At 42.9% G+C, this 24425-nt stretch overlaps 1 protein-coding gene across 2 annotated transcripts in view; it reads right to left on the bottom strand.

Moving 5' to 3' along the window:
- The window catches only part of LOC126412727 (FGFR1 oncogene partner 2 homolog), an 87002-nt gene that overhangs the window by 40127 nt on the left and 22450 nt on the right, over positions 1–24425 (bottom strand). The window contains exons 3-4 of one of the 2 annotated variants that reach the window (XM_050082456.1): positions 10667–10918; positions 9148–9192 (exon numbers count right to left, since the gene is read on the bottom strand). In XM_050082456.1, coding sequence (XP_049938413.1) covers positions 9148–9192; positions 10667–10918 — 297 coding nt within the window. The remainder of the gene's footprint in view (positions 1–9147; positions 9193–10666; positions 10919–24425) is intronic. The other variant, XM_050082457.1, reaches the window with a different exon arrangement.

Genomic DNA, 24425 nt, shown 5'->3' with positions numbered 1-24425 from the left:
TTCTGTTTGTTGTGCACTGCACATGTATCTTATAATTTTCTTTTGCAGTTTCAGTATTCAAGATACACTACTTGAATTTCCCCAGAAAATGATACCATACCTAATTACAGATTCAAAATAATTATGATATGCTATTTTTCGTGTACTCATGTCAGTAGAGTTTGCTAGTATTTGCATTGCAAATGCAAAGCTGCTTAGTTTATTTGATAGGAACTCAATATGTGTACTCCAGTTTAAGTTGTTGTCCACATTTAGTCCTAGGAATTTGACTGTGTTAACTTATTCCATAGGATGATTGTGATGATGTATTTTAAGATCCACACATTTCAAATGTTTGGTTTTGAAATGTACCATATTGGTTTTTGCAATGTTCAGTTTCAAGCCATTTAACTGGAACCAGTTTTCTGGAGTACCCATTGTGCTCACAATGGAGCTCTGAATTTTTCCTGCATCATCTTCAATTAAAACAGAAGTGTCATCCGCAAACAGAACTGATGGGGAATTTATATTTATGGGCAAGTCATTAACATAGAATAGGAACAGGACTGGCCCCAAAATGGAGCCTTGAGGCACACCTTGTGATATTGTACTCTATTTAGAATAATAATTCACTGCATTTGATGTGACACTTACCCTTTGCTTTCTGTTGTGCAAATATGATGTGAGCCATTTCAGAGCTTTGTCCTTAATCCCATATTTGTTTAATTTGTAGATAAGCAAGTCATGGTTCACCAAATCAAATGCTTTTGAAAGATCGCAGAAGATACCTGCGACTTTACTCCTCTGATCCAATGATTTGCATATGTTCTCAATAAAGTTATTTACTGCATCCAGTGTGTTTTTCCTTGTTGGAATCGAAATTGGTTACTTACAATAATATCATTTTTTACGATAAAATTTTTGATCTGATTTGCAGCTACTTTCTCTAACACTTTTGACAGGATTGGGAGAATAGAAATAGGGCGATAGTTTCCCATATCTTCCCTCGACCCTTTCTTGAACAGAGGTCTCACTTCAGCATATTTTAACACATCAAGAAAGCACCCCTGTTCAAAAGATTGGTTGATTATTTTAGCTAGCGGGGGTGCTATTATGTCATATACTGCTTTAATCACTTTACTTGGTGTCCCATCCCACCTAGCAGAATTTTTATTTTTTAATGGCAATAAAACATTTTTCACATCCTTTATTGTGACTTTTTTAATAATCTGTGAGATACTCAGCTTCTTGGTCAAGTCCAAAGGGATTTACTTTACTCTGATATCCTGCTACATCAACTTCTAACTTTGCTACATTTATGAAGAATTCATTTAAACACTTCGATATTTGAGCTGGGTTTACAACAACATTATCATCTACTTTAATCTTAGTTATTTCATTACAACTGACTAACACCTAACTCTGATTTGACAACAGACCACACTGCCTTTGTCTTACTATTATGTTGTAAAATAAACTTATTGTTTGCCATTTGTTTTGCTGCCTTTACAACTTTTTTGAATATGGCTTTATAATGTTTCACATACACAGCAAAATGTCTGTTTTTGTAATATTTCAGTTCATTATGTAGTTGCCTCTTTCTGGCACTAGAAATTTTTATACCCTGAGTTATCCATTTAATCTTCCTAGTCATTTTGTTACAATTGGCTTTAAGTGGAAAAGTATCATTAAATATTTCAAGAAAGCTACCAAGAAATTTGTTAAAGTCAGTACTACTTGAGATACAGCTGTCATAAGGCCATTCAACATGTCTTAACTTATTGCTAAATATAGTTAGGTTTTTTCATTGAAGTTCCTTTTCATGTGGCTTTTGTTACATGAAATTTTTTTATAGAGTTTTGGTAGTTCAATGAATAATGCAGAATGGTCAGAGATTCCTAAATGTAAGCAAAATTTATTAACATCTTCAAACACATAATTTGTTAAAATATTATCAACACAGGTCGCTGACTGTGCATTTATTCTAGTGGGTTGCATGAAGTTTGCTTTGAAGCCAAAGGTTTTTATTTAGTCATTGAATTTGGACACATCATTGTTGTCAGCTATGATATTTTTATATTGAAATCAGCAGCTATTATAATATTTTTCCTTTTTTCTTTATTAAGATTTTCAAGAAGGCGCTTAAATTTGAGCAGGAAAGCTTCAATTGTAGTTTTGTCTGGTACTCAGAAATTATTACGACATTTAGGTCTCTTAACTCGACACAACAGCTTTCAAATATACATTCTTCATTCAAATGATTAAAGTTGTTCCTTACTTCATATTTCATGTCAGAATGAGTAAGTATGCAAAAACCTCCATGTGATTTCTCTCCTCTACAAAAACTGTTGGCTAATTCGAAATTTTCGATTTTATAAAGAACTTTAGTATTACCGCACGTAAGCCAATGTTCATTGAGACAGATAACTTTAATATTTTTAAATTCTGAAAGAATAATTTGTAAGTCATCAAGTTTATGATTTTTGTTTGAAAAGTCGGCACTGAGACCATTTATATTCAAGTGCATTATACATGGACACACTTTTTTATTTATAGGTTCAGGCATAGGCCTACTCTTTCTTGGGTACTGTTTCGGTCTCGCCGTTTTTGTTAGCAAACACTGTTTCCCATCCCCGTCATTACTTACAAGTTTCCCTTATTATTCAGAATTTTACTTGTATCAGTGAACATTTTACTGAGAATTCTGGATCCTAGCCTATTTAAATGAAGACTGTCTTTACCCAAGCATTTATTGTTTAAGAACTTGTTCGGATTTATAAACACAGCTCCTAGATTGTTACAGATTCTGTTTACATCACGGTTTATTCTGTCTATGTATTGATCACTGACGGATCGTCTGTATACAATACCACCCACTACAATTCTAGATGTTTTGTAGAGATTACTGGCTGATCGAATTAAGTTTTTTTGTTTCACTTACAATTTCCTCTTCAGTGTTGCTTCTAAGAGAATTTGAATCTACGTGAGTGAAGACTCCTTTATAATTCTTCCGAGAAGCCTCTGCTGGACCATTCTGCGACCTATGTATGTTGCTGAAGTGTTTGTTCAACTGGTGAGTCTTGATTCCTGGGCGAACGTCTACTTTGCATTTTGGCACCACCACATTTTTGAAGTACTTGGTACTTAATTATTACTGTATCTTTAACTTGCTGTACCTCTGCCGTATAAATCACCAAATAAAGTTACTTCCCTACAAGCCACCATTACTGAGGAACCACTGTGCACTTACAAAATTTTACTACTAACTAGAACACAAACATGTGCAGTAGGTAAAAAAGTTTGGCTACCCCTGTCCTAGTGTATCCATGTAGCTAAGATAACCAGATGTTGGAGTGTCATAGAAATAGCATAGATAGCGGTCAATGAGCTGGGACGACAAGCAACAAGTTCTGCACTGCTGGAACATACTTCCTCTTACACAACGTTCCATTTATTAATTAGAATCCTCCTTTTGTCAGTTCCTCTTCCTCCAAAGCTATCATTTCTCAAAGGTGCACCTCTTTGTTCAGCAGTAGTGTCATTTAGTGCAGCAATGACAGATTTCATCCAAGCTGCTGTGTTCTGCCAAAGAATTCCTTGAAAGGCAGTCAGCATCCTTGTATGTGTGTCCACTTTTGTACACCATTGTGACATCGTACTCCCGAAGCCTTAGTGCACATCTCGCCAGTCAACCTGACGGATCATGTAGGCTGGTCAGCTAGCACAGAGAATGGTCGTTCATCACAATAATGAATAGTTTTCTGAACAAATATGACTGGAACCTGTGATGGTCCAAACAGCAACACACCCTTTCTTGGTCATAAAGTAGTTCATCTTGGACTTGGAGAGTAATCTGGAAGCATAATACCATAACCACTAGCATTGGTGTGAAGTTCTGTCTCCGCATTCTGGTCATATAATGCTAGAACTGCAGAAAACATCCGCAACTCTTCAAGGACAAGGAGAGATCTTTCTTACATCTCGTACCAGGAAAATGTGAGATCTCTCTGCAGTATTTCTGCAAGGTATGTGTCTTTGTACAGATGTCTCTTATGAACTGCTGGTAGTACAAGCACATTCCAAAAAAACTTCTCTCATCACAAATGTGTCAAGGAATTGGAAAATCTGTGACTGGTTTTATTTTCTCTGGACTTGGATTTTATTGCTATTCACTAGGTGGCTCAAGATTTTAATTTCTTGAGCAGTAAAGGGGCACTTGAAACTCCCTGGCAGATTAAAACTGTGTGCCGGACCGAGACTCGAACTCAGGACCTTTGCCTTTCGCAGGCAAGTGCTCTACCGACTGAGCTACCCAAGCACAACTCACGCCCCGTCCTCACAGCTTTAATTCGCCAGTACCTTGTCTCCTACCGGTGCACACTCCGCTGTAGAGTGGAAATTTCATTCAAAGGGGCACTTTTTCAGATTTCAGTGGAACGTTACAGTCAGAACACATTCAACATGGTTGTTGGGCAACTTAGATATTCTTCAAATGTCTTTTAAATAACAACACTGTCATCTAGAAACCAAAGACAGATATGTCCATGGTCCATGTGTTCAACTGGAATGTTACACAGTCTAAACAGCATAGCTTAAAGTCATAGAGGCACTCAGGAGTTATGAAAGCAATCTTTTCCCAGTTAGCATTGTCAGCCTCAATCTGCTAGTAGTCTTTCTTTATGCCCATAGTTGAAGAAATACTTTGCTCATTGCAAGCACTGCAAGGTGTCATCAATGCTTGACAATCAATAGAAATCTTTCTTTGCAATTTTGTTCAGCCGTTAGTAGTAGATGCAGAAATGCCATGTGTCATCCTTGTTCACAAGAACCACAGGTGAGGACCAAGGATTCTCCGAAGTTTCAACCGTGTCATCTTGCAGCACCTTCTCTGCTTCATCTCAAATTATCCAATGTTCAGCCAAGACACCCTGTACAAGTAGACTGATGGATTATTCCCAGTGCTGAAATGGATGTTTCGCCATGGCTGCTTTATCAGTCTTTTCTCCACTCCAGATCCGATTCCAAAAACTGTCACAGAACAGAGAACACACACTGACATTGTTACTCAGTCAGCCCAGGTGCTATTAGCACTTCGACAGTAGCTTTCTCCCCAGTGCTGCCAGTAATTCTTCATTCACGACTGGAAGTCGTGTTACTGAGGATGGTGGAATAACAATGTCTTCAATGACAGACTTCATCAATCTGGAGCTCTCACCTTACACGATCTATCATGGCTTGTAATGCCTGCAAAACTCCCATCTGAGAATAATGTTACGACTACATTCTCTTCAAATGACAATTTCAAAGAACTGAGTTTTGTCAATGATAGTTATTCTTGCAATACATCTTCCAGTATGCTGGACATATTTCCTACACAGCCTTCGGCACAATTGCTCTCATATCACAGAACATAGTCTTCTTTATCTGATGACAATAAGCAGACACTATTGAAAAGGAAGTCCCCGAGTCAGCCAGTGTCCGGAGAAGTTGGCAAACAATGACTATGTCTGTAACTGTCGCCCATGGAGGATTCTCATCTGTAATGGCCTCACCTCTGTAGATGGTCACCTAGCATTATTCAAATTCAAACAAATAAAAATAGTGATAACTAAAAGGTACCATCTTGTACACAAAATCAGAATGTTTAAGTGAAATTCCTGCGTGTTCATAATTTAAAAATAGCAAGGCACATCAATATGTAGTACACCCAATATCATTTACTAAGCTGACCCTTAAAGAAATGTGATATCTTAGTTTGTATATTTGAACTTACAAATATTTGCGAACTTGTTTTCTGCATCATTTATGTATTCACTTCCTGCTTATTTTACACTTTAGTGATACCTGTAGTTTATAATAGAAGTCATTTCAGTAAACTGATTTATACTACCACAAAGCAATAGATAACAGCTCCAAATTTTACTTAAAAAATGTGTGTGAATTCCTAAGGAACCACACTTCTGAGGTCATCGGTCCCTAGACTTACACACTACTTAAAGTAACGCATGCTAAGAACAACACACACACCCATGCCCGAGAGAGGACTCTAATCTCTGGCGAGAGGGGCCATGCAATCTGAGTTAATCTCTATGTCTACAGTTTATAGTTTTTCAGTACTCCAGGAAAGTCAAACAAAAATTAGAAACACACAACTTTGGCCACTTCTCTCATAAACTGACTGTCTCCACCAACCCACTTCAAAACCTTTCTTATGACAAGTAACAATTACCACTGCAAATAGATACCCAGTCTCACTGTACATACAAATGTGTTAGTCTATAACTGTATTGGTTAATATTTATATGAGCGTATTGGTCATTGAGAAAGCAACAGCTTTCTTGAAGCATAACTTTCCTGTTAATTGTGTTAGATTTACTCCTAATTTCTTTGAAGGACGAACACACTCTGTACTTTTACTCTTTTAAACATTCAACCTACTTCCGGCTTTTACTAACAGCCTCAAATACAGAAGGTGGACAAAAGTATGGAAACACTAAAAATCACAACACATTACTATTCCTAATATGGTGTAGAAAACCATTGGCATTCAAAACAGCTTACAGTCATCTCAGAATATCTAAATAAAGGTCCTGTATGGTTTCAAGGGAACCTTTCACCATTCTCCCTGCAAAACAGTGGCAAGGGCAGGTAACGATGATGGAGGTGGATAGTGATCTAGCACCATTCTCTCAAAGAAGACCTCAATGACTGAATAATATTGAGATCTGGCGATTGCGACAGCCAGGGGAGATGCGACAATACAGCCTCATGTTCACAAAAGTTGTCCTGGACAATGCAAACTGTGTGAACAGGGGGCCTGTCATGTTGGAACACATTATCACCTTTTGGGAAGAAATAGTGCAACATGGGACGGCCCTGATATACCAAAATGGTCACACAAGCCTCGGCAGTAAAGCGATCTCACAGATTAACTGTAGAGCTCAAGGAATACCACAATATGGCTGCCCACCTTGTTTCATTCTTGGGATGCAGACTTGGCTAGAAGTTGGAAACAGTGTAAAACAAGATCACCCCACCATATGAAATTCTTCCATAGCTACACAGTCCAGGTTTTATGGCTTGAGCACCATGTTTTCCTGATAAGGGCATCTGCATCATTGATGAATGGTTTTGGAATTACACCTCACCCTGCAATTTCCTGCTCACAGAGCCCTCTTTGTTTTGTTTTGTTTTGTTGCTGACAGAACTCACAGGAGTGACATTCCATTCATCATCAACTTTTGGGGAACAGTGATTTCATTTTTCATCACAAACTTCAACAACCATCTACCACTATCACTTAATACACACGTTTGTCTGAACTGTGACTTTTTGGATGATTGTTTTCCACTTTCCCTGTAAGCGGCATTAATTTTACATATGGTGCCCCCTGAAACACCGAACACTTCAAACATGGAAGTACCTACCATTTGAGCACAAACCATTTGCCCACGTTAAAATGCATTGAGCTCTGACATAATGTTGTCACAACTTCACAGGAAACTGTTATAACCACAACTGACATTTGAAATGTATTGGGAACACTGCACAGTTGCCATTCGTGATACGTGCAACAGTGCAACCTACAGGTTTGGCAAGCAACTGCATATATTATGTTCAAGCATGCATTTCTCTTAGTGCTTCCATAGTTTTTTCCAACTCCTGTATCTTTCTGTTTCTACCTCTATGTTTGCCTCATTTATTTATTTATTCACACATTTCTCTTTTCTTCTCATTACAATACTACTACTCGATTTATTCATTTTTATTCTTAATTTTATATATTTTCTTTACTTTGGACTTGATAGCCACCTACACCACAGTACAGTCTGTAAATTTTTCCTTGTTTGTTAGTGGCAGGGGGGGGGGGGCAGCAAAGAAAAGGAAAAGTTATCTCTGCCCACCACACAGTGCTAAGAAACATAGCTCTATGAAACTTGGACCATGCGTACAAAGAACTGCTACGGTGCAATACAAAAGGTAACTGAAAGAAATATGCAACATGATGAACAAAAATGACACTATTACTCGAAGACAATAACTACACTGATGTCACTGTGATTTATGTTGGTCCCTGGGCATTACAAAAGGTGGGACATAGCTCTTATAGAATGTGTAATCACCATGGATAGTAATGCATACTCTGCAGCTCGCGTCAATTCCCATCAAGTGGGATGTATTTCAGCATGTCTACATGCCACGAAGACCATCCAATAGTTGTCAACTGCGTTGGAGGATGAATGGAACATCCTGCCACAAGAACTCCTTACCAATCTTGTGACTTGCAAGTGAGCACACTGCAGCACATGCGCTGCCATCCGTGATAATTATGTATCCTATTAGAATCCATGTTTTGCCTTTTCTAATGCCCATGAGACCACCATGAATTGTACCTACTTCATTGTAATTGTACTTGCATAAAAATGTCACTTCCGTTCATCTCACTTTGTATTTCTTCCAGTTACCTTCTGCACTATACTGTAGCAAGTCTTTACGTATGGTCCAAGTTTCAACAAGACATGTCACTTGACAGCGACATCATACAAAAATTACTCTCAACATTAAATTTTGCACACCACTGTTGATAGTATGGAGGAGAAGTTTTAGGCAATGCTCACAATGAGCCATGAATTGATTCAACATTCTAGCACAAAAGGCTCCAACACAGTATAGAAAAATTAAAAGTGACACTAAACAATAGATACTACAGTGGTACTGGATTCCATATTGCTAAGTTTGTTAGTGGGTGTTGACAAAACGTTAGTGACAAAGTCTTTTGACTTTCACTGATTCTGAACTAGGGAGTCAACAATACAAGAAGCAATTTACAAACTAAATTAGTGGTACTATAGAATTTGAACATGTCATGTTCATACACCGTAACTCCCTATTCATTATACACTGTAACTCCCTATTCTTTACCTATTCTGAATGTTTCTCTCAATTCAGGGTTGGTAGCAGTTACTCGTTTCCATTAGCATATACGCATATACATTTTTCTTTCTTCTGATTAATGAAAGTTATAAAATTCTTAGAGCTTGATAATGAACTGAATGCTTAAATTGTTGAGTGTGTCAGCCTTGTTACAAATGTTTCTGTACTGGCAACTAAAAAAGTAAATATTCTTTTGCCATAAATATTGTTAGTAAATATTGAATAAATTTATACCTTTTCTTGTTCTGCATCTTGCAAGGTTTCCGTTTGTGATGGGATCTATGAAACATGATGTAAGTATCAATGCATGGGATCTGACACAAACAAATTAATAACTTGAAATATTCTGCCCATTTTCATTCACTAATGCCTTATGGAATAATCTGGGCTACTGCATCATTCATAAACAAAGTTAATTGTACACAAAAGCATGTACAAAGAACAAAACACAGTGTGCACAGGCAATGATAGTAGTCAAGTAATTACACACTTTAACACTATACATATTGTATGAAACTTATTTTTTATACCACCATACCAAAAGCACAAATGAGGCACGTAATTAAAATACCAGAAGAAAGATGCTGATTGGTCCAAAATGTGGTGAATTATGTCTCCCCCAATCCTAATGATGTTATATGCCCCGGAGATAGTGAAGGTATCCACAGTTGTTTTTGTTGATGGTTTCTCCCTTGATGCTGTTATGTCCCGACTTGTTAATGCAGAGTATATGTCCACATACGGAAATAAATTATTAGAAGTCTATAAACTTTCTCAATGCCATTAGAATGCATCATATAACTCTGTTGGAAAATATGTAACTAGCAAGCAAACAAACTGCTCGAAATATATATGCCAGACTTAATTCTGTCGTGAATTAATAAGAGACCTTTGGAGCAACTAAAACATACTGAAATGCAATAGCCACAACCAACAGCACCTTGCTCATATACAAAAGTTTGACTGTATGCACAAGTATATGTAACGCCTTCTATGTTTTGGTCAATGTCAAAAATATCGATTTTTATGAATTTTGGTGCTGTTGTCTTCATAATCTAGGCAATGTCTGTGATGTATTGTCATCAGGGTGGACACTGATTGAAACAAGCATTGCACATACATGTAAGAAAAAAAAAATTATTAACATTGCCATACTTTATGATTTCAGACAAAGCATACATATAGATGAAGAACATGTTTAGAAAGCTGGTATGGATCCTACACATTATGAAACATTTTGTTCCACATGACCCACTCACATTTCCATCTCTTCATTTCGGTCTTCAGTGGTCACATATTTCCTGCCTTACGTAAAAATTGATATTATTCTTTATCAACAACTCGTCATGCATTTTAATCTTTCTACTTGTCTATACTGGCTATTGGAGTATTACACACAAAACTGGCAGTTTTGACTGTTACATAGGCTTAATACTGTTCCTTCACACTTCTCTGCATGTTGTTTAAAATTATTACATTGGGTTTATGTGCTCTTGCATGACAATTAATGAAAAGTAGTAAATTTTCCCTCTCCTCTACTTATAGTATTAAAATCAAGTATACAGGTAACTAACTTCACTTGCAATTCTGAAGATAAAACAGCTCAAAAATCAATTTCACATACATCTAGAACTGGCTTTGACCTTTTAGTACAGTTCAATGCATAGAATCCTTTGAGAATGTCACTACTTAATATTAAAATTACAATTTAAATAAATGCATATTAACAAAGATGACAAAACTTATGATTTACCTTAGAATATTTGTGTGTGCCCAATGCAGCAAGATCAATTTTAGACGACGCTACCAGCCGTGTAACATGTTGACGGTATTTTGACATAATAAGCTCCAGTGCCTTTTGGTGTTCATCCAGAGCAGCTCTTAGTTCCCGGTTTTCTTGCTGTAATTCACGTAAATGCCTGTTCTCCTGCTGGATGCCTGCCACAAGCACAGCATGTGGCCGCTGACGTGCTGATTCATTCAGTTCATTCGCTTTCTCTTGGTACTAAGGAGTACAAAGAAGTACCTTCTGGGTGACATCATAACATAAATGTCTTTTCAAAGATAAAAATACATTTTGCAAAGACTTAATGAAAAACGTTTATTATTTTTTATGTGTGTATGTATCACTGCGGACTAATTTAAAAGGCTTTTATCCTGTTATTAACAAAAGAAATATTAAAATTTGACAAACTGTAAAAATAAAATTTCAAAGTTACTTACTACAGGTTGATCAACATTACACAGAAAAAAAAAATTATCTACGAAAGACTCAGTTAGTGACACGACATGGATTTTATTCACACGTAACGGAGTGACCACATCACTGAACATGAAAAATTATTTTCTGTACCACAGTAAATGAAAAATGTGAAGAGATTAAAAAGTTAACAATGTCTTGTTTTAATAACCACTATCAAGAAGTAGCAGTAAGGGATAACTGTATTTATCAATTATCAGCTGAACTCATATCATCACTGCAGGTGCCCCATGCCTACCGGTAGTAACAGTGATTATCATATCACAGCCTGAAGAACAAGCCACAAGACACAGGGAAGGAAAATTAGGACTTAGCATCCCATCAACAATGGGGTCATTAGCAATAGAGTTCAATCTCAAACAGACAGTAAATTAGGAAGGTGTCTCTTCAAAGGAATCACCCTGTCGTTTGCTTTAAGTTATTTTTCTAATCATGGAAAATTTAAATCTGACTAGCCAGAAGGAGTTTCTTCATCCTGTTCAGACATTAACTGTCATACTACTGCACCACAAGATACAGTGCTCAAGGATTTATGATACGCTGCCTGAACACAAGGTGTGTACTTTGATACAAAGTATATGAATCAAGTTCCATCAAACAAGAAATTGCTGGATGTGTTACACACAGGAAAATAATTACCTAATAGATCTAATACACAACACCATTATAAATGTAGAAACCACAGAAATAGAAATAACTAAAGCAGTTTTAGGGCATATTACAAGAAAAGAACACTATTTCATTGCCATGATTGGTTTCAGGCAATCGCACCTATTGTGGTGAAACCTATAACTCGGGTAGAGTGATGGGCTACCTGCCGTGGCGCGCACAGCCACGCAAATACAACGGGTGGCTACTGCTGCAGAATAAACCACACCTGCAACGTAGTTCCGGCGCATTCCGCCAGCCAGCACTAGAGGCGTTTCCTGCCAAATTTAAAGCAGCCACGGAATACGCACGTGCGTGACCCTTTTTCCAACACGGATGGTAATACGAAACATCACCATCCGCCAATCGGGTATCGCCAACGGCCGCCAATCCTCACGACAGAATCTGTGGAGAAAGACTAGAGCTGCCAGGTTAAATAGCCGGCAGGAAAAGAAACAGGCGTCTTTTGATCTGCCGCCAGGAGGAAACATCGTCGCAGCTGGATTGACCAGGTGCCCGTCTTCAATACGCCAGTCTTTGACCCAGAAGCGGCGCCCGTGTAACTCCTCGGCACCCGTTGGAGAGCATCGAGAGAGGAACGTAAAATCAATTCAGTTATAAAAGTCAATTTTATAAAGGTTGTATATTCGTGTTTTGATACTAAATTTTTGGGCAGGAGATAAACCTTTTTATTTTCTAAAAAAGGTTATCTGTTGTAAAGTTAAGTGGTGTCCTGGCTACACCAAATAAAGCAAATTTTATCATCACGTGGGTGTTGAACAGTGTATATAACACTACCCATTCACCTATACCACAAAAGAGGATCACGGTAGTTGGAATGACATATTAGTTAAATATGTTCAGACTCAAAAACTGTTTGGAGGTTTTTGTCATCGTTTTTGTTTGCAAATGGATACGAGATGCAGTGAATGTTGGGCATTGGGTTTGTTCCATGCTTTGACACCCTGGCTTGGAGGAGCAGAGTGCACTGCCAAGTACAGAGTGTGCTGTGACAATGGTGGTGACATCACAGTGAACAGGAGATGTAGAGACAGATCTATCAAAAACTGATTATTCTGTTGTATTATAATTTGTAAGGTTGACATTTAAACTGAAACTGACAGTCAATCACTGCAATGTTCCTGGAGAAAGTACTCTTCATCATGAAGGAATTGTAAAACATTGCAAGAATACATATTATACTGAATGAAACAGTATCATATTCATTTACGTAATTGCATGTTATACTAAGTTCTATTCTTTCAGCGTCTGCTGCAGAATCTGAAGAAAATGTCTGAGCTTTTTAGTTTCCACGATCACCAAGAAGTACAAACGTGAGCTGAATAATATCAAGTAATTACAGCTCACGGACAAATTAGTTATGAACACTGGAGATCACTATACTATATTCAGACAGCTACAACAGTTTTACTACATTGCCAACAATGACAGAAAAGATGGATTGCTGCTTATCATAAGGAAGACACATTAAGTTGCAGAGAGGCACAATTCAAAGACACACACAAAGCTTTTGGCCACAGCCTTCATCAGCAAAAGAGAAACACACACTGTTCATACACACAAGCAAATAAGCACACCTCATGCACTCATGACTGCCAACTTTGGCAGCTCAGGCCAGAATGCAGCTATCACATCGGATGGCAGCAGCAATGGGAAGGCGAAGGGATAGTAGTGTATGGACGGAGAGACAGACTAATGCTGTCTGGCAGAGTGCTGCAACTAGAATACCAAAAGACGCAGTGTCAGAAGGTTTTGGGGCAAGGAGGTGGGGAAGAAAAGAACTGAAAAAAAAGAGGATCAGAGAAAGATGGGTGGGTGCATTGGCAAAGGGCGGCAAACAAAGAGGCTGAGAGGAGAGAATGGGAATGAGATGATAGGACACAGGAGGTGGACGCTTTTGGTGGAGGGTGTGGGGACAGTATGTTACTGTAGCTGGAGGCCAGGATAACGTGGAGTGGGGAACGTGTTGTTAGGATAACTCCCATCAGCACAGTTCAGGATAGCTGGTTGTGACGGGGGACCCAGATGGCTCACGTAATGAAGCAGCCATTTAAATCAAGCATGTTATGCTCAACTCCATGTAGAGCCACAGGGTGGTCTAATTTGCTCTTCATCCTGGTGGACAGATGATTGTTAGTCACACCAATGAAAAAGCTGTGTAATGGCTGCAGCAGAGCTGGTAAGTGATATGGCTGTTTTAACGGGTGGCCCAGCCCATAATCGGGTAGGACAAACCAGGGACACGACTGGAATATGAAGTGGTGGGTGGGTAGGTGGACTGGGTATGTCTTGGTTGGTTGGTTAATTTGAGGGAGGGGACCAAACAGCGAGGTCATCGATCCCATCGAATTAGGAAAGGATGGTGAAGGAAGACAGCTGCACTTTTTTAAAGACACTATCCTGACATTTGCACAAAGCAATTTTGAGACATCACGGAAAACCTAAAACAGGATGGCCAGTTGTGGGTTTGAACCGTTGTCATCCCAAATGCGAGTCCAGTGTGCTAAGGGCAGGTCTTGCATCTGGATCTTCTAGCTGGGTCTTCCACAGGGATATGATGCTTGTAAGGGGTTGGGATTGGGATTTGCACAGGGATGGACTAGGATGTTGTGGAGGTTGTATGGGTGACGGAATACCACTTTAGAAGAGGTGGGAAGGATCTAGAGTAGGATGTCTCGTTTAAGACCATGATTATAGGTAATCAAAGCCCTAGCAAAGGATGTGGTTCAGCCATTTCAGTCTGGTGTGGCTTTGTGTGACAAAAAGGGTGCTCCCTTTGTGGCCAGTTTTTGGGGATGGTGGGAGGATTGGGGGTGTTATGGGAAATTGGATGGGAGATCCGTTTGCAGACTATGTATGGGCAATACAGCCTGTCTGTGAAGGCCTCTGTGAGATCCTCAGCATACCGATCGGTTGGCTGGTTTAGAGTGAAAGCGACTAAACTGCAAGGTCATCAGTCGCTTCATCCATTCATTGGTAAACCTAGAATAGTCATCAAAGGAAGGAGGCAAGAAAGCCTGAATGTAACTAACACAAGATCAAAGAGAGATAAAACCCAGAAAAAAAAAAAGACAGCACAGGCAAGTCGTTAAAAGATCAGTCACGAAAAGGTATTAAAACCAAGAAATGAAAAAGAATAAAATGGTGGAAAGGGTAGAGGCCCGGCTGGGCCACCCAGCAAGGGCAAGGGCCGCCAAAGGACCCCGGGTGGGGGAGGAAGGGGGGGGCGGGGAGACTGGAGACTGGTGCCCTTCCAATCCCATGGGCAATCAACGACACCAAGCAGCCCTACCTTGCAAGGATGAACAGAACCCACCTTTGCAACCAAAACGTAACACCAGGTCAGCCGAGTTGGTGTCACCTGCAAACACTAGAGGGAGCGTGTCAGGAAGATTTAGATGCCGGCAGCCAAATTCGGGCAGTCTATGAGTAAGTGGACCACCGTCAGGCAGACTCTGCATCGGCAGTGAGGGGGATCCTAGAGTCAAAGAATGGGTCAGCCAAGTGTAGCCAATGCAGACAGTGGATTTTCTGCAAGAAGCAAGCTGAGAAGACTGACACTTGGGCATGGTCTCCTTAATTGTCCTCAGTTTGTTTTGGGAGATCAGGGCAGACCATTTTGAGTGCCATCGATTGCTAAGAGTCAAACTCCCTGCAATAAATGACCGAAGGTCTGGTTCTGGGAACCCAATTTCCAGAATCGGCATCCTGATGGCTGGCTTGGCCAACCCATCAGCTCATTCATTTCCCGAAATCTCGACATGACCGGGCATCCAAACGAAAATGACTGGTCCCCAGCTCTATGGAGGTCAGCAACAAGATCCTGGATGCCTTAACCACTGGGTGGCGAGAGTAGCTCTTGTCTATAGCCTGACAGCTGCTAAGGGAGTCACTACAGATTAGGATACTCTTGCCAGTGCAAGAACGATCATGGCTAAGGGCTAATTTAATGGCCATCAATTCAGCAATGAAAACACTGAAGCCGTTTGGCAGATGGTGGAGTTCACTGTACTGTGCACGTGTGCATGCAAAGTCTGTTCATCCATTGACTGTTGAGCCACCTGTGAATGCCGCCTGCGAACCTGTATATTTCTCAAGTACAGCCAAGAACAGTAAACAAAAAATCATGGGGTCAACATAATCTTTTGGACCAAAGGAAACTTCGAGACAATCCTAGATTGGGGCACAAGCCATGGGAGCAGATGCAATGTCTCTCTGACCAGAGGCAACAGTAGAGGAAGTTGCAGTTCCGAACAGACACTGGAGGCGTACAGCAATTGTAAACCCAGTTCTGGATCGCTGCTTTGGGAAGTGGAGCTCCCTTCCACGGAGAAGGACACAGTAGTCGGGATGTTCAGGGAAGCTATGAGTGTGTACATTGAAATTCATCAGCTGTTGTTGGCACCCGATAGGTAATGAAGGAACTCCAGCCTCAACTAGCAGACTGTTCACAGGGCTAGTTCAGAAGGTTCCTGTAGCAAGCCGGACCAAAAAATGATGACTGATTGACCGATTCAGGGAGGTTATGGGACTAAACGATGAGGTCATCAGTCCCACGATTCCAAAGTCACAAACGGAAAAGAGAGTGTCCGCTAAAAGTGGACGGAACCAGAGGAGTCAAACTATAAAAGGAGGAAGTTAAAAGACTCACAGTGGAGGGTATAAAAGGGTAGCCCAAATCTAAAAACTGGGAAAACAGTGGGATAAAAGAGCGGTCTTTGCAAGAAAGGGTGGTCACATGTCCCAGACCGAGAAAACATGAAGAGAGGTCCCAACCACAACCACCCCGCTCCTGTTCCGGAAGTAAAGCAAAACTTTGTATCTGAAAATAAAAACCACTTTCATGGGGGAAACTGAAGACCAGTTCAACCATCCATGAACTGTCTGCCAATATTAAAATTAAGGAATCTGGAAGATGATGCCAGTATTAAAATTAAGGAATCTGGAAGATGACACTTAGTATGAAGGGCTAAAAGAAGGGGACATTCCACCAACGTAGGGGGTACCATCAGTCTGTCTCCACAACCACACTGTGGAGCGGTTTCTTTACGCAAGAGGAAACGAGTGAGCATGGTAAGAACATTGCTAAAGGCATAAGAATAGAACTATTCCTGAGAGGAGTGGAAGGAAGAGCACAAACCTGAGTAGACTCCTTGAGTGTGTGGATTTTATTACTGAGAGCAGCAGCACATCAGATAACATTCCATTTTTTGACAAAAAGAGATTTAATGTGGATGTGCATATCCAAAGCTAGAATCATGAAAGGGGATTGGGGGGGGGGGGGGGGGTTAGTATCTGCTTCTCTAGTAAAGCGGTCAGCCATTTCATTCCCTGGGACGCCCACATGACTTGGGACTCAGAGAGCAGGCAGCACAGCCAAGGGCAGAGAGAAAGTCATGGATAGCAGAGACCAAAGGGTGATGAGAGTAGCATTGGTCAATAGCTTGTAGGCTGTTCATTGGGCTGGTACATATTAAAACACTGTGGAGGGAGGCCTGAGTAAAAAAAAAAAAAAAAAAAAAAAGAGCCCTCTGAATGGGTAGCAGCTCTGCTTTGAACACACTGGCAATAAATGGTGTTCTAAGCTAGTAGGAGATGTGAAAGCGTATCCTGCCTTATCTATCAACTTAGAACCATCAGTAGAAGATGGTGGCACCCCAGAACTCTGCAAGGATGGGACATACAAGATGCTGGAAGACCACAGGGGCGTTAAAAACCTTAGGACCCAGCAATAGGTCAGTTGTAATCTATGGTCTAGGCACCATCCAAGGGGGGAGTGGGAGGAAATACGGTGTGTGCATTCCAGTGAGTGGAGATGGAGATTCTGACGGGGGGAAGTGAGACCCATTGGGATGGTCAGGTAACAGGCGAATGCGATTGCATAAGAAACCCAGGAGTAGTCTTTATCATATTTGTAGAGGGGGAATCCCTGCTTCCACGAAGAGACTGTCAACGGGACTAGTGCGAAAGGCACCAGCAGCCCGATGCACCACACAATGGCGAACACAATCAAGTATTTTCAGTGTGGAAGGAGCCGTTGAGCCATAATCCTGACTACTATAATCTAGTCGGGACAAGACCAGAGCATTGTAAAGATGGAGATGTATGGGCCAGGCAGCAGAGGGCATTAAGCTTCTGCATGCATATAGTCTTCAGGTGGCGAATACAGGGCAGCCACATCAGCTATTTATCAAAACTAAGGCCCAAGAAATGGGTCCATGCTACAACAGCTAGGAGCTGGTTGCCTAACTAAAGTTCTGGATCGAGGTATATTCTGGGTCAATGACAAAAATGCATAACCCCGGGAGAAAGCTGGAAGCCATGGGAGACGACCCACACCGATGCCCATCGGATGGTGCCTTCAAGCTGGCAATCAGCCGATGCTACCAAGTGGGAGCTGCACCAGATGCATAAATTGTCGAAATGCTATGCCGGGGTAATCAGAGGCCCAACAGAGGTTACGAGCCCATTGATGACTATGAAGAAGAGTGTTACATTTAACACAGAACCCTGTGGGATACCATTTTCCTGAATCTGAGGGGTGCTGAGTAAAATGGCAATTCGAACCCGGAAGAGCCAGTCACATTCAGAGATTGGTGAGGGTTAATAGACAATGGGACATTCCCAAGATGATCACAAGCAAAAAGATCTGCAGATTGGGCAGCAGAAGCAGCTTTTATCAACAGGGAGCCCGACCCGATCGCATCTTACTCAGATTCCACTTCACCAAACTTGTCCTGGATATTCTCCACAAAAAACAATGGCTTTGTGGTAGCAGATGTGTCCCCGTCTGTTCTAGTGCAGACGACATAGCGGGGAAAGTGTTTCACCCCAAGATGGCAAGCCTAGCCATCTGCCCATGGTGCAGCCAGGGAAGGGAAGACTGCTGGGTCATACTAAGCAGCATTCAATGATCCTTCACCATTCGTAGAGAAGGCTGTTTGAGAATGGCTAGATTTTTGCAGCTTGGCACACTTTATGTGCCAAACATCCACCCTAGTAGCATCCACTCCAATCAGGGGCTCTTCCCTTGGGCGCCACCCAGCCACAGCAAGGGCCGCTTGGGATGGAGGCCATTGCCGGGAGTTCTGGTGCTTCAGGAAGACAGGCAACCACTTTTTGGCATACATGTATCTGTATAGTGTGATCCTTGTGTTGTCTGGGGGCTCAGCCAGATGGGTACATAACAGCCCTACCACATGGACTGACTGCATGTGCTGGTGATCTAGCAGGGTGGATGGGCAGAGAAGGATGAGGGGAAGGAAGGGGTGAAAGGAATCCACGCTGCAGACACTAGCGAGGGAGTTCTTCCCAAATGGCTCACACTAAAAACAGAAAATTTAGAAGTGGAGGTCAAACTTCAAGCATGGACCTAAACACCATAAAGAATGAAAGACAATGGGCAGCAGTAAGTTGGGGCCCCATGTGAGCCACACACAAACTCACAAAAGAACAGAGTCAATGGGGAGGGGGGGGGGGGGGGGGGGGCACAATGACAAATAGGGTCCAGTATCCACAATACTCAGGGTGATGCTGAACCATATGCAAGAATTCCGTAGTCAAACATGACTGAATCAGAGCTTTGTAGAGCCACAAAAGGGTAGAGTGACCTGCACCCCTGCATCCCACCTACTGTTACTAAGGCAGAAAATGTATTGTGGTGTTGCCAGCACTTTAAGCCATGTCAGCCGGGAATCGAAGACCAGTCCCAAAAATTGGTGCATCTCAACTACAGGTAGTAACTGATCATCTAGGTGAAGCTCCAGGTGTGGGTAAGCAAAGGCAACAAGTGCATTACACGAGTCTTGGCAGCTGAAAACCAAAAGCCATGGGGTAAAAGCCCAGGACTGTGCTTTTTATATGGTGCCCTGTAGGTGGCACTCAGCAACAGCCATACTAGAGGAGCAATAATACAAGCAAACATCAGCATATAAGGAGAGCGATACCGAAGACCCCACAGCTACTACTAGACAATTGATGGCCACCAGAAAGAGAGGGCTGCAGGACCCCATTCTCTTGGATAAAGGGGGTACTGAGGGAAGCATCCACTTGAAGTCCGGAGACCCCACTCATGTACTGCAGTTTGAATGTGGTAACACCATGTCATGTAATCAGCCTCTGTAGGTCAATAAAACAGCACCAAGGTGCTGATGACATGCAAAGGCCATCCCGACAGTGGACTCCAGGTGAACCAGTAGTGTAGCAGAATTTGTGAAAATCACCGATATGTAGCCAAAGGGCCCCGAGACTCAAGGAGCCAACACAGCCACTTGCCGATCATGTATTGAGCAACTTACAGAGAATGTCAGTAAGGCTGATTAGGTGGTAACCGTCCATCTCGAGGGGGTTCTTATCTGGTTTGAGTACTGGAACTATCACACTTTCCCGTCACTTGAGATGCAATCTCATCCTCGTTCCAGATCCTATTAAAGAAGGCAAGGATGTGACGCTGACAATCCACTCAGAGATGTTTCAGCATTTGGCTGTGGATGTGGTCTGGCCCTGAGGCTGTAACAGGGCAATGAGCTAGGGCACTGGAGAGTTTTCATTCACTGAATGGAGCATTATATGGCTTCAGGTGACAGATAGTAAAAGATCCTCCTGCTGCATTATGAGCCAAAAGGTGGGGCTGCAGTTCTGAGACACAGATGCACGAGAGTAATGCTCAGCAAAATGCCTGGCAACAGCATCTGAATCAGTATAAATGGCACCATCTAAGGAAATACTTTGTACACCTGCAAGGGCTGGAAGCCGTAGAGTCGTCTGATCCTTGCCCTTACCTATGTTGGAGAGGTTGGAGAGGTTTCCAGTGGTGGAAACTTACTGTTCCCAGAATTCTTGCTTTTTACATTTTACGAGGCAGTCAACACCAGCGAGGAGCCGTTTGAAGGCAATGAGGTGCTCTGGTGAAGGGTTCTGCTTATGGTGTTGGAGGGCCCACCTATGATCTCTAATGTTTGCAGCGATCTCTGGGATCCACCAGGGTGTAGTCTTCTGACACAGTAGGGATCCTGAGGGATAGGGAATGGCTTGGTTGGCCACCAAAACAATGGGTGGCATTGTATGCTGAACAGCCGCATCAATACTGCCTTGCACTGCCCGAGGAGATCTGCTTCCCTCAGAGCCACCGGGATCCCCACCTTGAGTGCAGAAGGAGTACACAAAGAGTCCAGTGGTGTGGGGGCCACCAGATTTTCCTTCTTTTGTCCTCCTTGCCCTTCACTTAAGAATACGAGGACCGAGAACGTTTCCCTGAATTGAGGTCCACGACAAAGGAAGAACGAGAAGTCCAATGGCCAGCAGGCTGTGGTTGCTTCAGGCACCAGTTGGCATTAGGCTGTGGACCAGCAGGAACCATGGAAGAAGTGACAATCACAGGAATGTCACCCAACTTTTCACAAGAGAGCAGCACCTGTGATGTTTTAATTAGGAGGGAACTGCTCTTCATCTTAGAGATGGCTGCAACTTCCCTGTATTTGTCCTCAATGTTTTCCACAAAAAATATTGCCTTTGTGGCTAAAAAGGTGCCCCACGAGTCCTGGTACAGACCAAGTGATGGGGGAGAGGGGATTTTGCTCCTCGTCTTTTAGCCCTGCATTCCTCCCACAGCATGGCAGGGGAAGGGAATGTGTTGCGATCTTACTCTGTTGCATTGTTTGAGGCCTTCACATTTGAAGAGATTGCCAAGGCCATATGACCACCAACAGGAGAAACTTTACGTCCCTTCCTATGCGAACTACCCACCATGGTGCCACCCACTCCGAACAGGGCTCTCGCCATGGCTGCCACCCAGCCTCAGCAATGGTTGTCTGGCCAGTAATCCGTTGCGAGGAGTTCCCTTGCCCCTGCATGAAGGGCACATACTCCAGGGAATAAATGGCGAGTGTGCAGCACAGGCAGCAACAGTACAATCCCTGCCATTGTGCAAGTACTTGACAACCCTCCCCCTCTCCCAACAACAACAGGATGGGTACCGTGCTGGGTTTTGGGGACACTACAACAGGAAAGAAGGGTGCCAGGGTAGAAGGACACGGATTTTTTTTTTTTTTTTTTTTTTTTTTTTTTTTTTTTTTTTTTTTTTTTTTGGGTAGGGTTTAAGGGCGCTCAACTGCTGAACTGCTGAGGTCATTAGCGCCCAGTCACTGGTGTTAGAGCAAATGGAATCTGCTAAAACTCAAGGGGATGGGGGGGACATCAGAAGTACCTGACAAAGATGCAGATAAAATAAGTAAAAAGGTTAAATGTCTTTGGACAAGCCAGTTAAAGTTATAAAACGCAGAATACGAGCAGCTGCTCGAGCGTCATCAGCTAAAACATCCGGTAAAGTAGATGGCAGGGACAGGATAACACGAAATTGATTAAAACGGGGACACGACAATAAAACATGGCGCACTGTGAATGCCTGACCACAAGGGCACTGCGGGGCTGGATCACCGGAGAGCAGGTAGCGGTGGCTAAACCGGCAATGCCCAATCCGCAACCTTGTCAGAAGGACCTCCTCGCGCCGAGATGGTCGGGAGGATGTTGTCCAAGCAGTTGGGAGTGGTTTTACTGCCCGGAGCTTGTTTCCTTGGAGGGATGACCAAGCATCCCACCACAACGACACAAGCCTCTTACATACATCCCCACGAACGTCAGATGACGGGACACAATGGGAGGCTGGCCGAGGCAGGAGGACTGCAGCCTTGGCTGCAACATCCGCAGCCTCATTCCCAGGCACTCCTACATGTCCGGGAACCCACAGAAAGCTGACAGAACCACCATTATTAGCGAAAGAATGGAGGGATTGCTGTATCCGTTGAATCAAGGGATGGACCGGATAGGGAGCTCCAAGGCTCTGAAGAGCACTGAGCGAGTCAGAGCAGAGTACATACGATGAATGGCGGTGGCGGCAGGCATACTGAACGGCCTGATGGAGAGCAAAAAGCTCGGCCGTAAAGCTGGAACATTGGTCGAGGAGCCGGTATTTAAAGGTGGCGGCCCCGACGACAAAGGCACAGCCGACACCATCGTCAGTTTTGGAGCCATCGATGTAAATAAAGGTGTGACCGGCAAGTCGAGCACGAATTTCGACAAACCGTGAGCAATACACTGCAGCCGGAGTACCCTCCTTCGGGAGTGAGCTGAGGTCGAGATAAATAGGAACTGGAACCTGGAGCCAAGGTGGTGTCGGGCTCTCACCCTCTCTGAAGGTGGTAGGGAGGGCAAAATCCAATTGTCGAAGCAGGCGACGGAAGCGGACTCCGGGTGGCAGCAGGGCAGACACATACAACCCGTACTGACGGTCGAGAGAATCGGCGAAGAAGGACTCGTAAGAGGGGTGGTCGGGCATAGACAACAACCGGCAGGCATACCGACACAGCAGTACGTCGCGCCGGTAAGTCAATGGTAACTCGGCAGCTTCAGCATAAAGACTCTCCACAGGACTAGTGTAGAAGGCTCCGGTTGCAAGACGTATCCCCCGATGGTGGATGGAGTTGAGCCGGCGTAAGAGGGACGGCCGAGCGGACGAGTAGACGAAGCTCCCATAATCCAGCTTCGATCGGACTATGGACCGATACAAGCGAAGCAGGACAGTGCGATCCGCTCCCCAAGATGAACTGCTAAGAACTCTTAGGACATTAAGGGAACGTGTACAACGGGCCGCCAAATAAGAGACATGTGGAGACCAACACAGTTTCCTGTCCAACGTGAGCCCTAAAAACTTAGTTGTGTCCACGAATGGGAGAACAACGGGACCGAGATGTAAGGATGGCGGAAGGAATGCTTTATATCGCCAAAAGTTGATACAAACTGTCTTCTCTTCAGAGAACCGGAAGCCATTTGCCACGCTCCATGAGTAGAGGCTGTCTAGACAACGCTGAAGGCAGCGCTCCAGGAGGCATGTTCTCTGGGCACTGCAGTAGATCGCGAAGTCATCGACAAAGAGGGAGCCTGAGACATTAGGTGGAATGCAATCCATAATTGGATTGATCGCTATGGCAAAAAGGGCTACGCTCAAGACGGAGCCCTGAGGCACTCCGTTCTCCTGGAGGAAGATGTCGGACAATACGGAACCCACACGTACCCTAAACTTTCGATCCGTTAAAAAGGAATCAATAAAAAGGGGCAGGCGACCGCGTAGGCCCCACCTGTGCATAGTGCGGAGGATACCTCCTCTCCAACAGGTATCATAAGCCTTCTCCAAGTCGAAGAACACGGCTACCGTTTGGCGCCTTCGCAAAAAGTTGTTCATGATGAATGTCGACAGGGTCACAAGGTGGTCAACAGCGGAGCGGCGGCGACGAAACCCGCATTGGACATTAGTAAGTAGTCGTCGAGATTCAAGAATCCAGACTAACCGAGCATTAACCATGCGCTCCATCACCTTACAGACACAGCTTGTAAGAGAAATGGGGCGGTAACTAGAAGGAAGGTGTCTATCCTTCCCAGGTTTGGGTATAGGAACAACAACGGCGTCACGCCAACGCATGGGGACTTGACCTTCGGTCCAGACGCGATTGTAGGTACGAAGAAGGAAGCTTTTGCCCGCCGGAGAAAGGTGTGCCAGCGTCTGAACGTGAATGGCATCTGGCCCCGGAGC

Source organism: Schistocerca serialis, chromosome 7 (assembly GCF_023864345.2).
Source record: "Schistocerca serialis cubense isolate TAMUIC-IGC-003099 chromosome 7, iqSchSeri2.2, whole genome shotgun sequence".
NCBI lineage: Eukaryota > Metazoa > Arthropoda > Insecta > Orthoptera > Acrididae > Schistocerca > Schistocerca serialis.
This window is presented reverse-complemented; position numbering and strand designations above follow the sequence as displayed.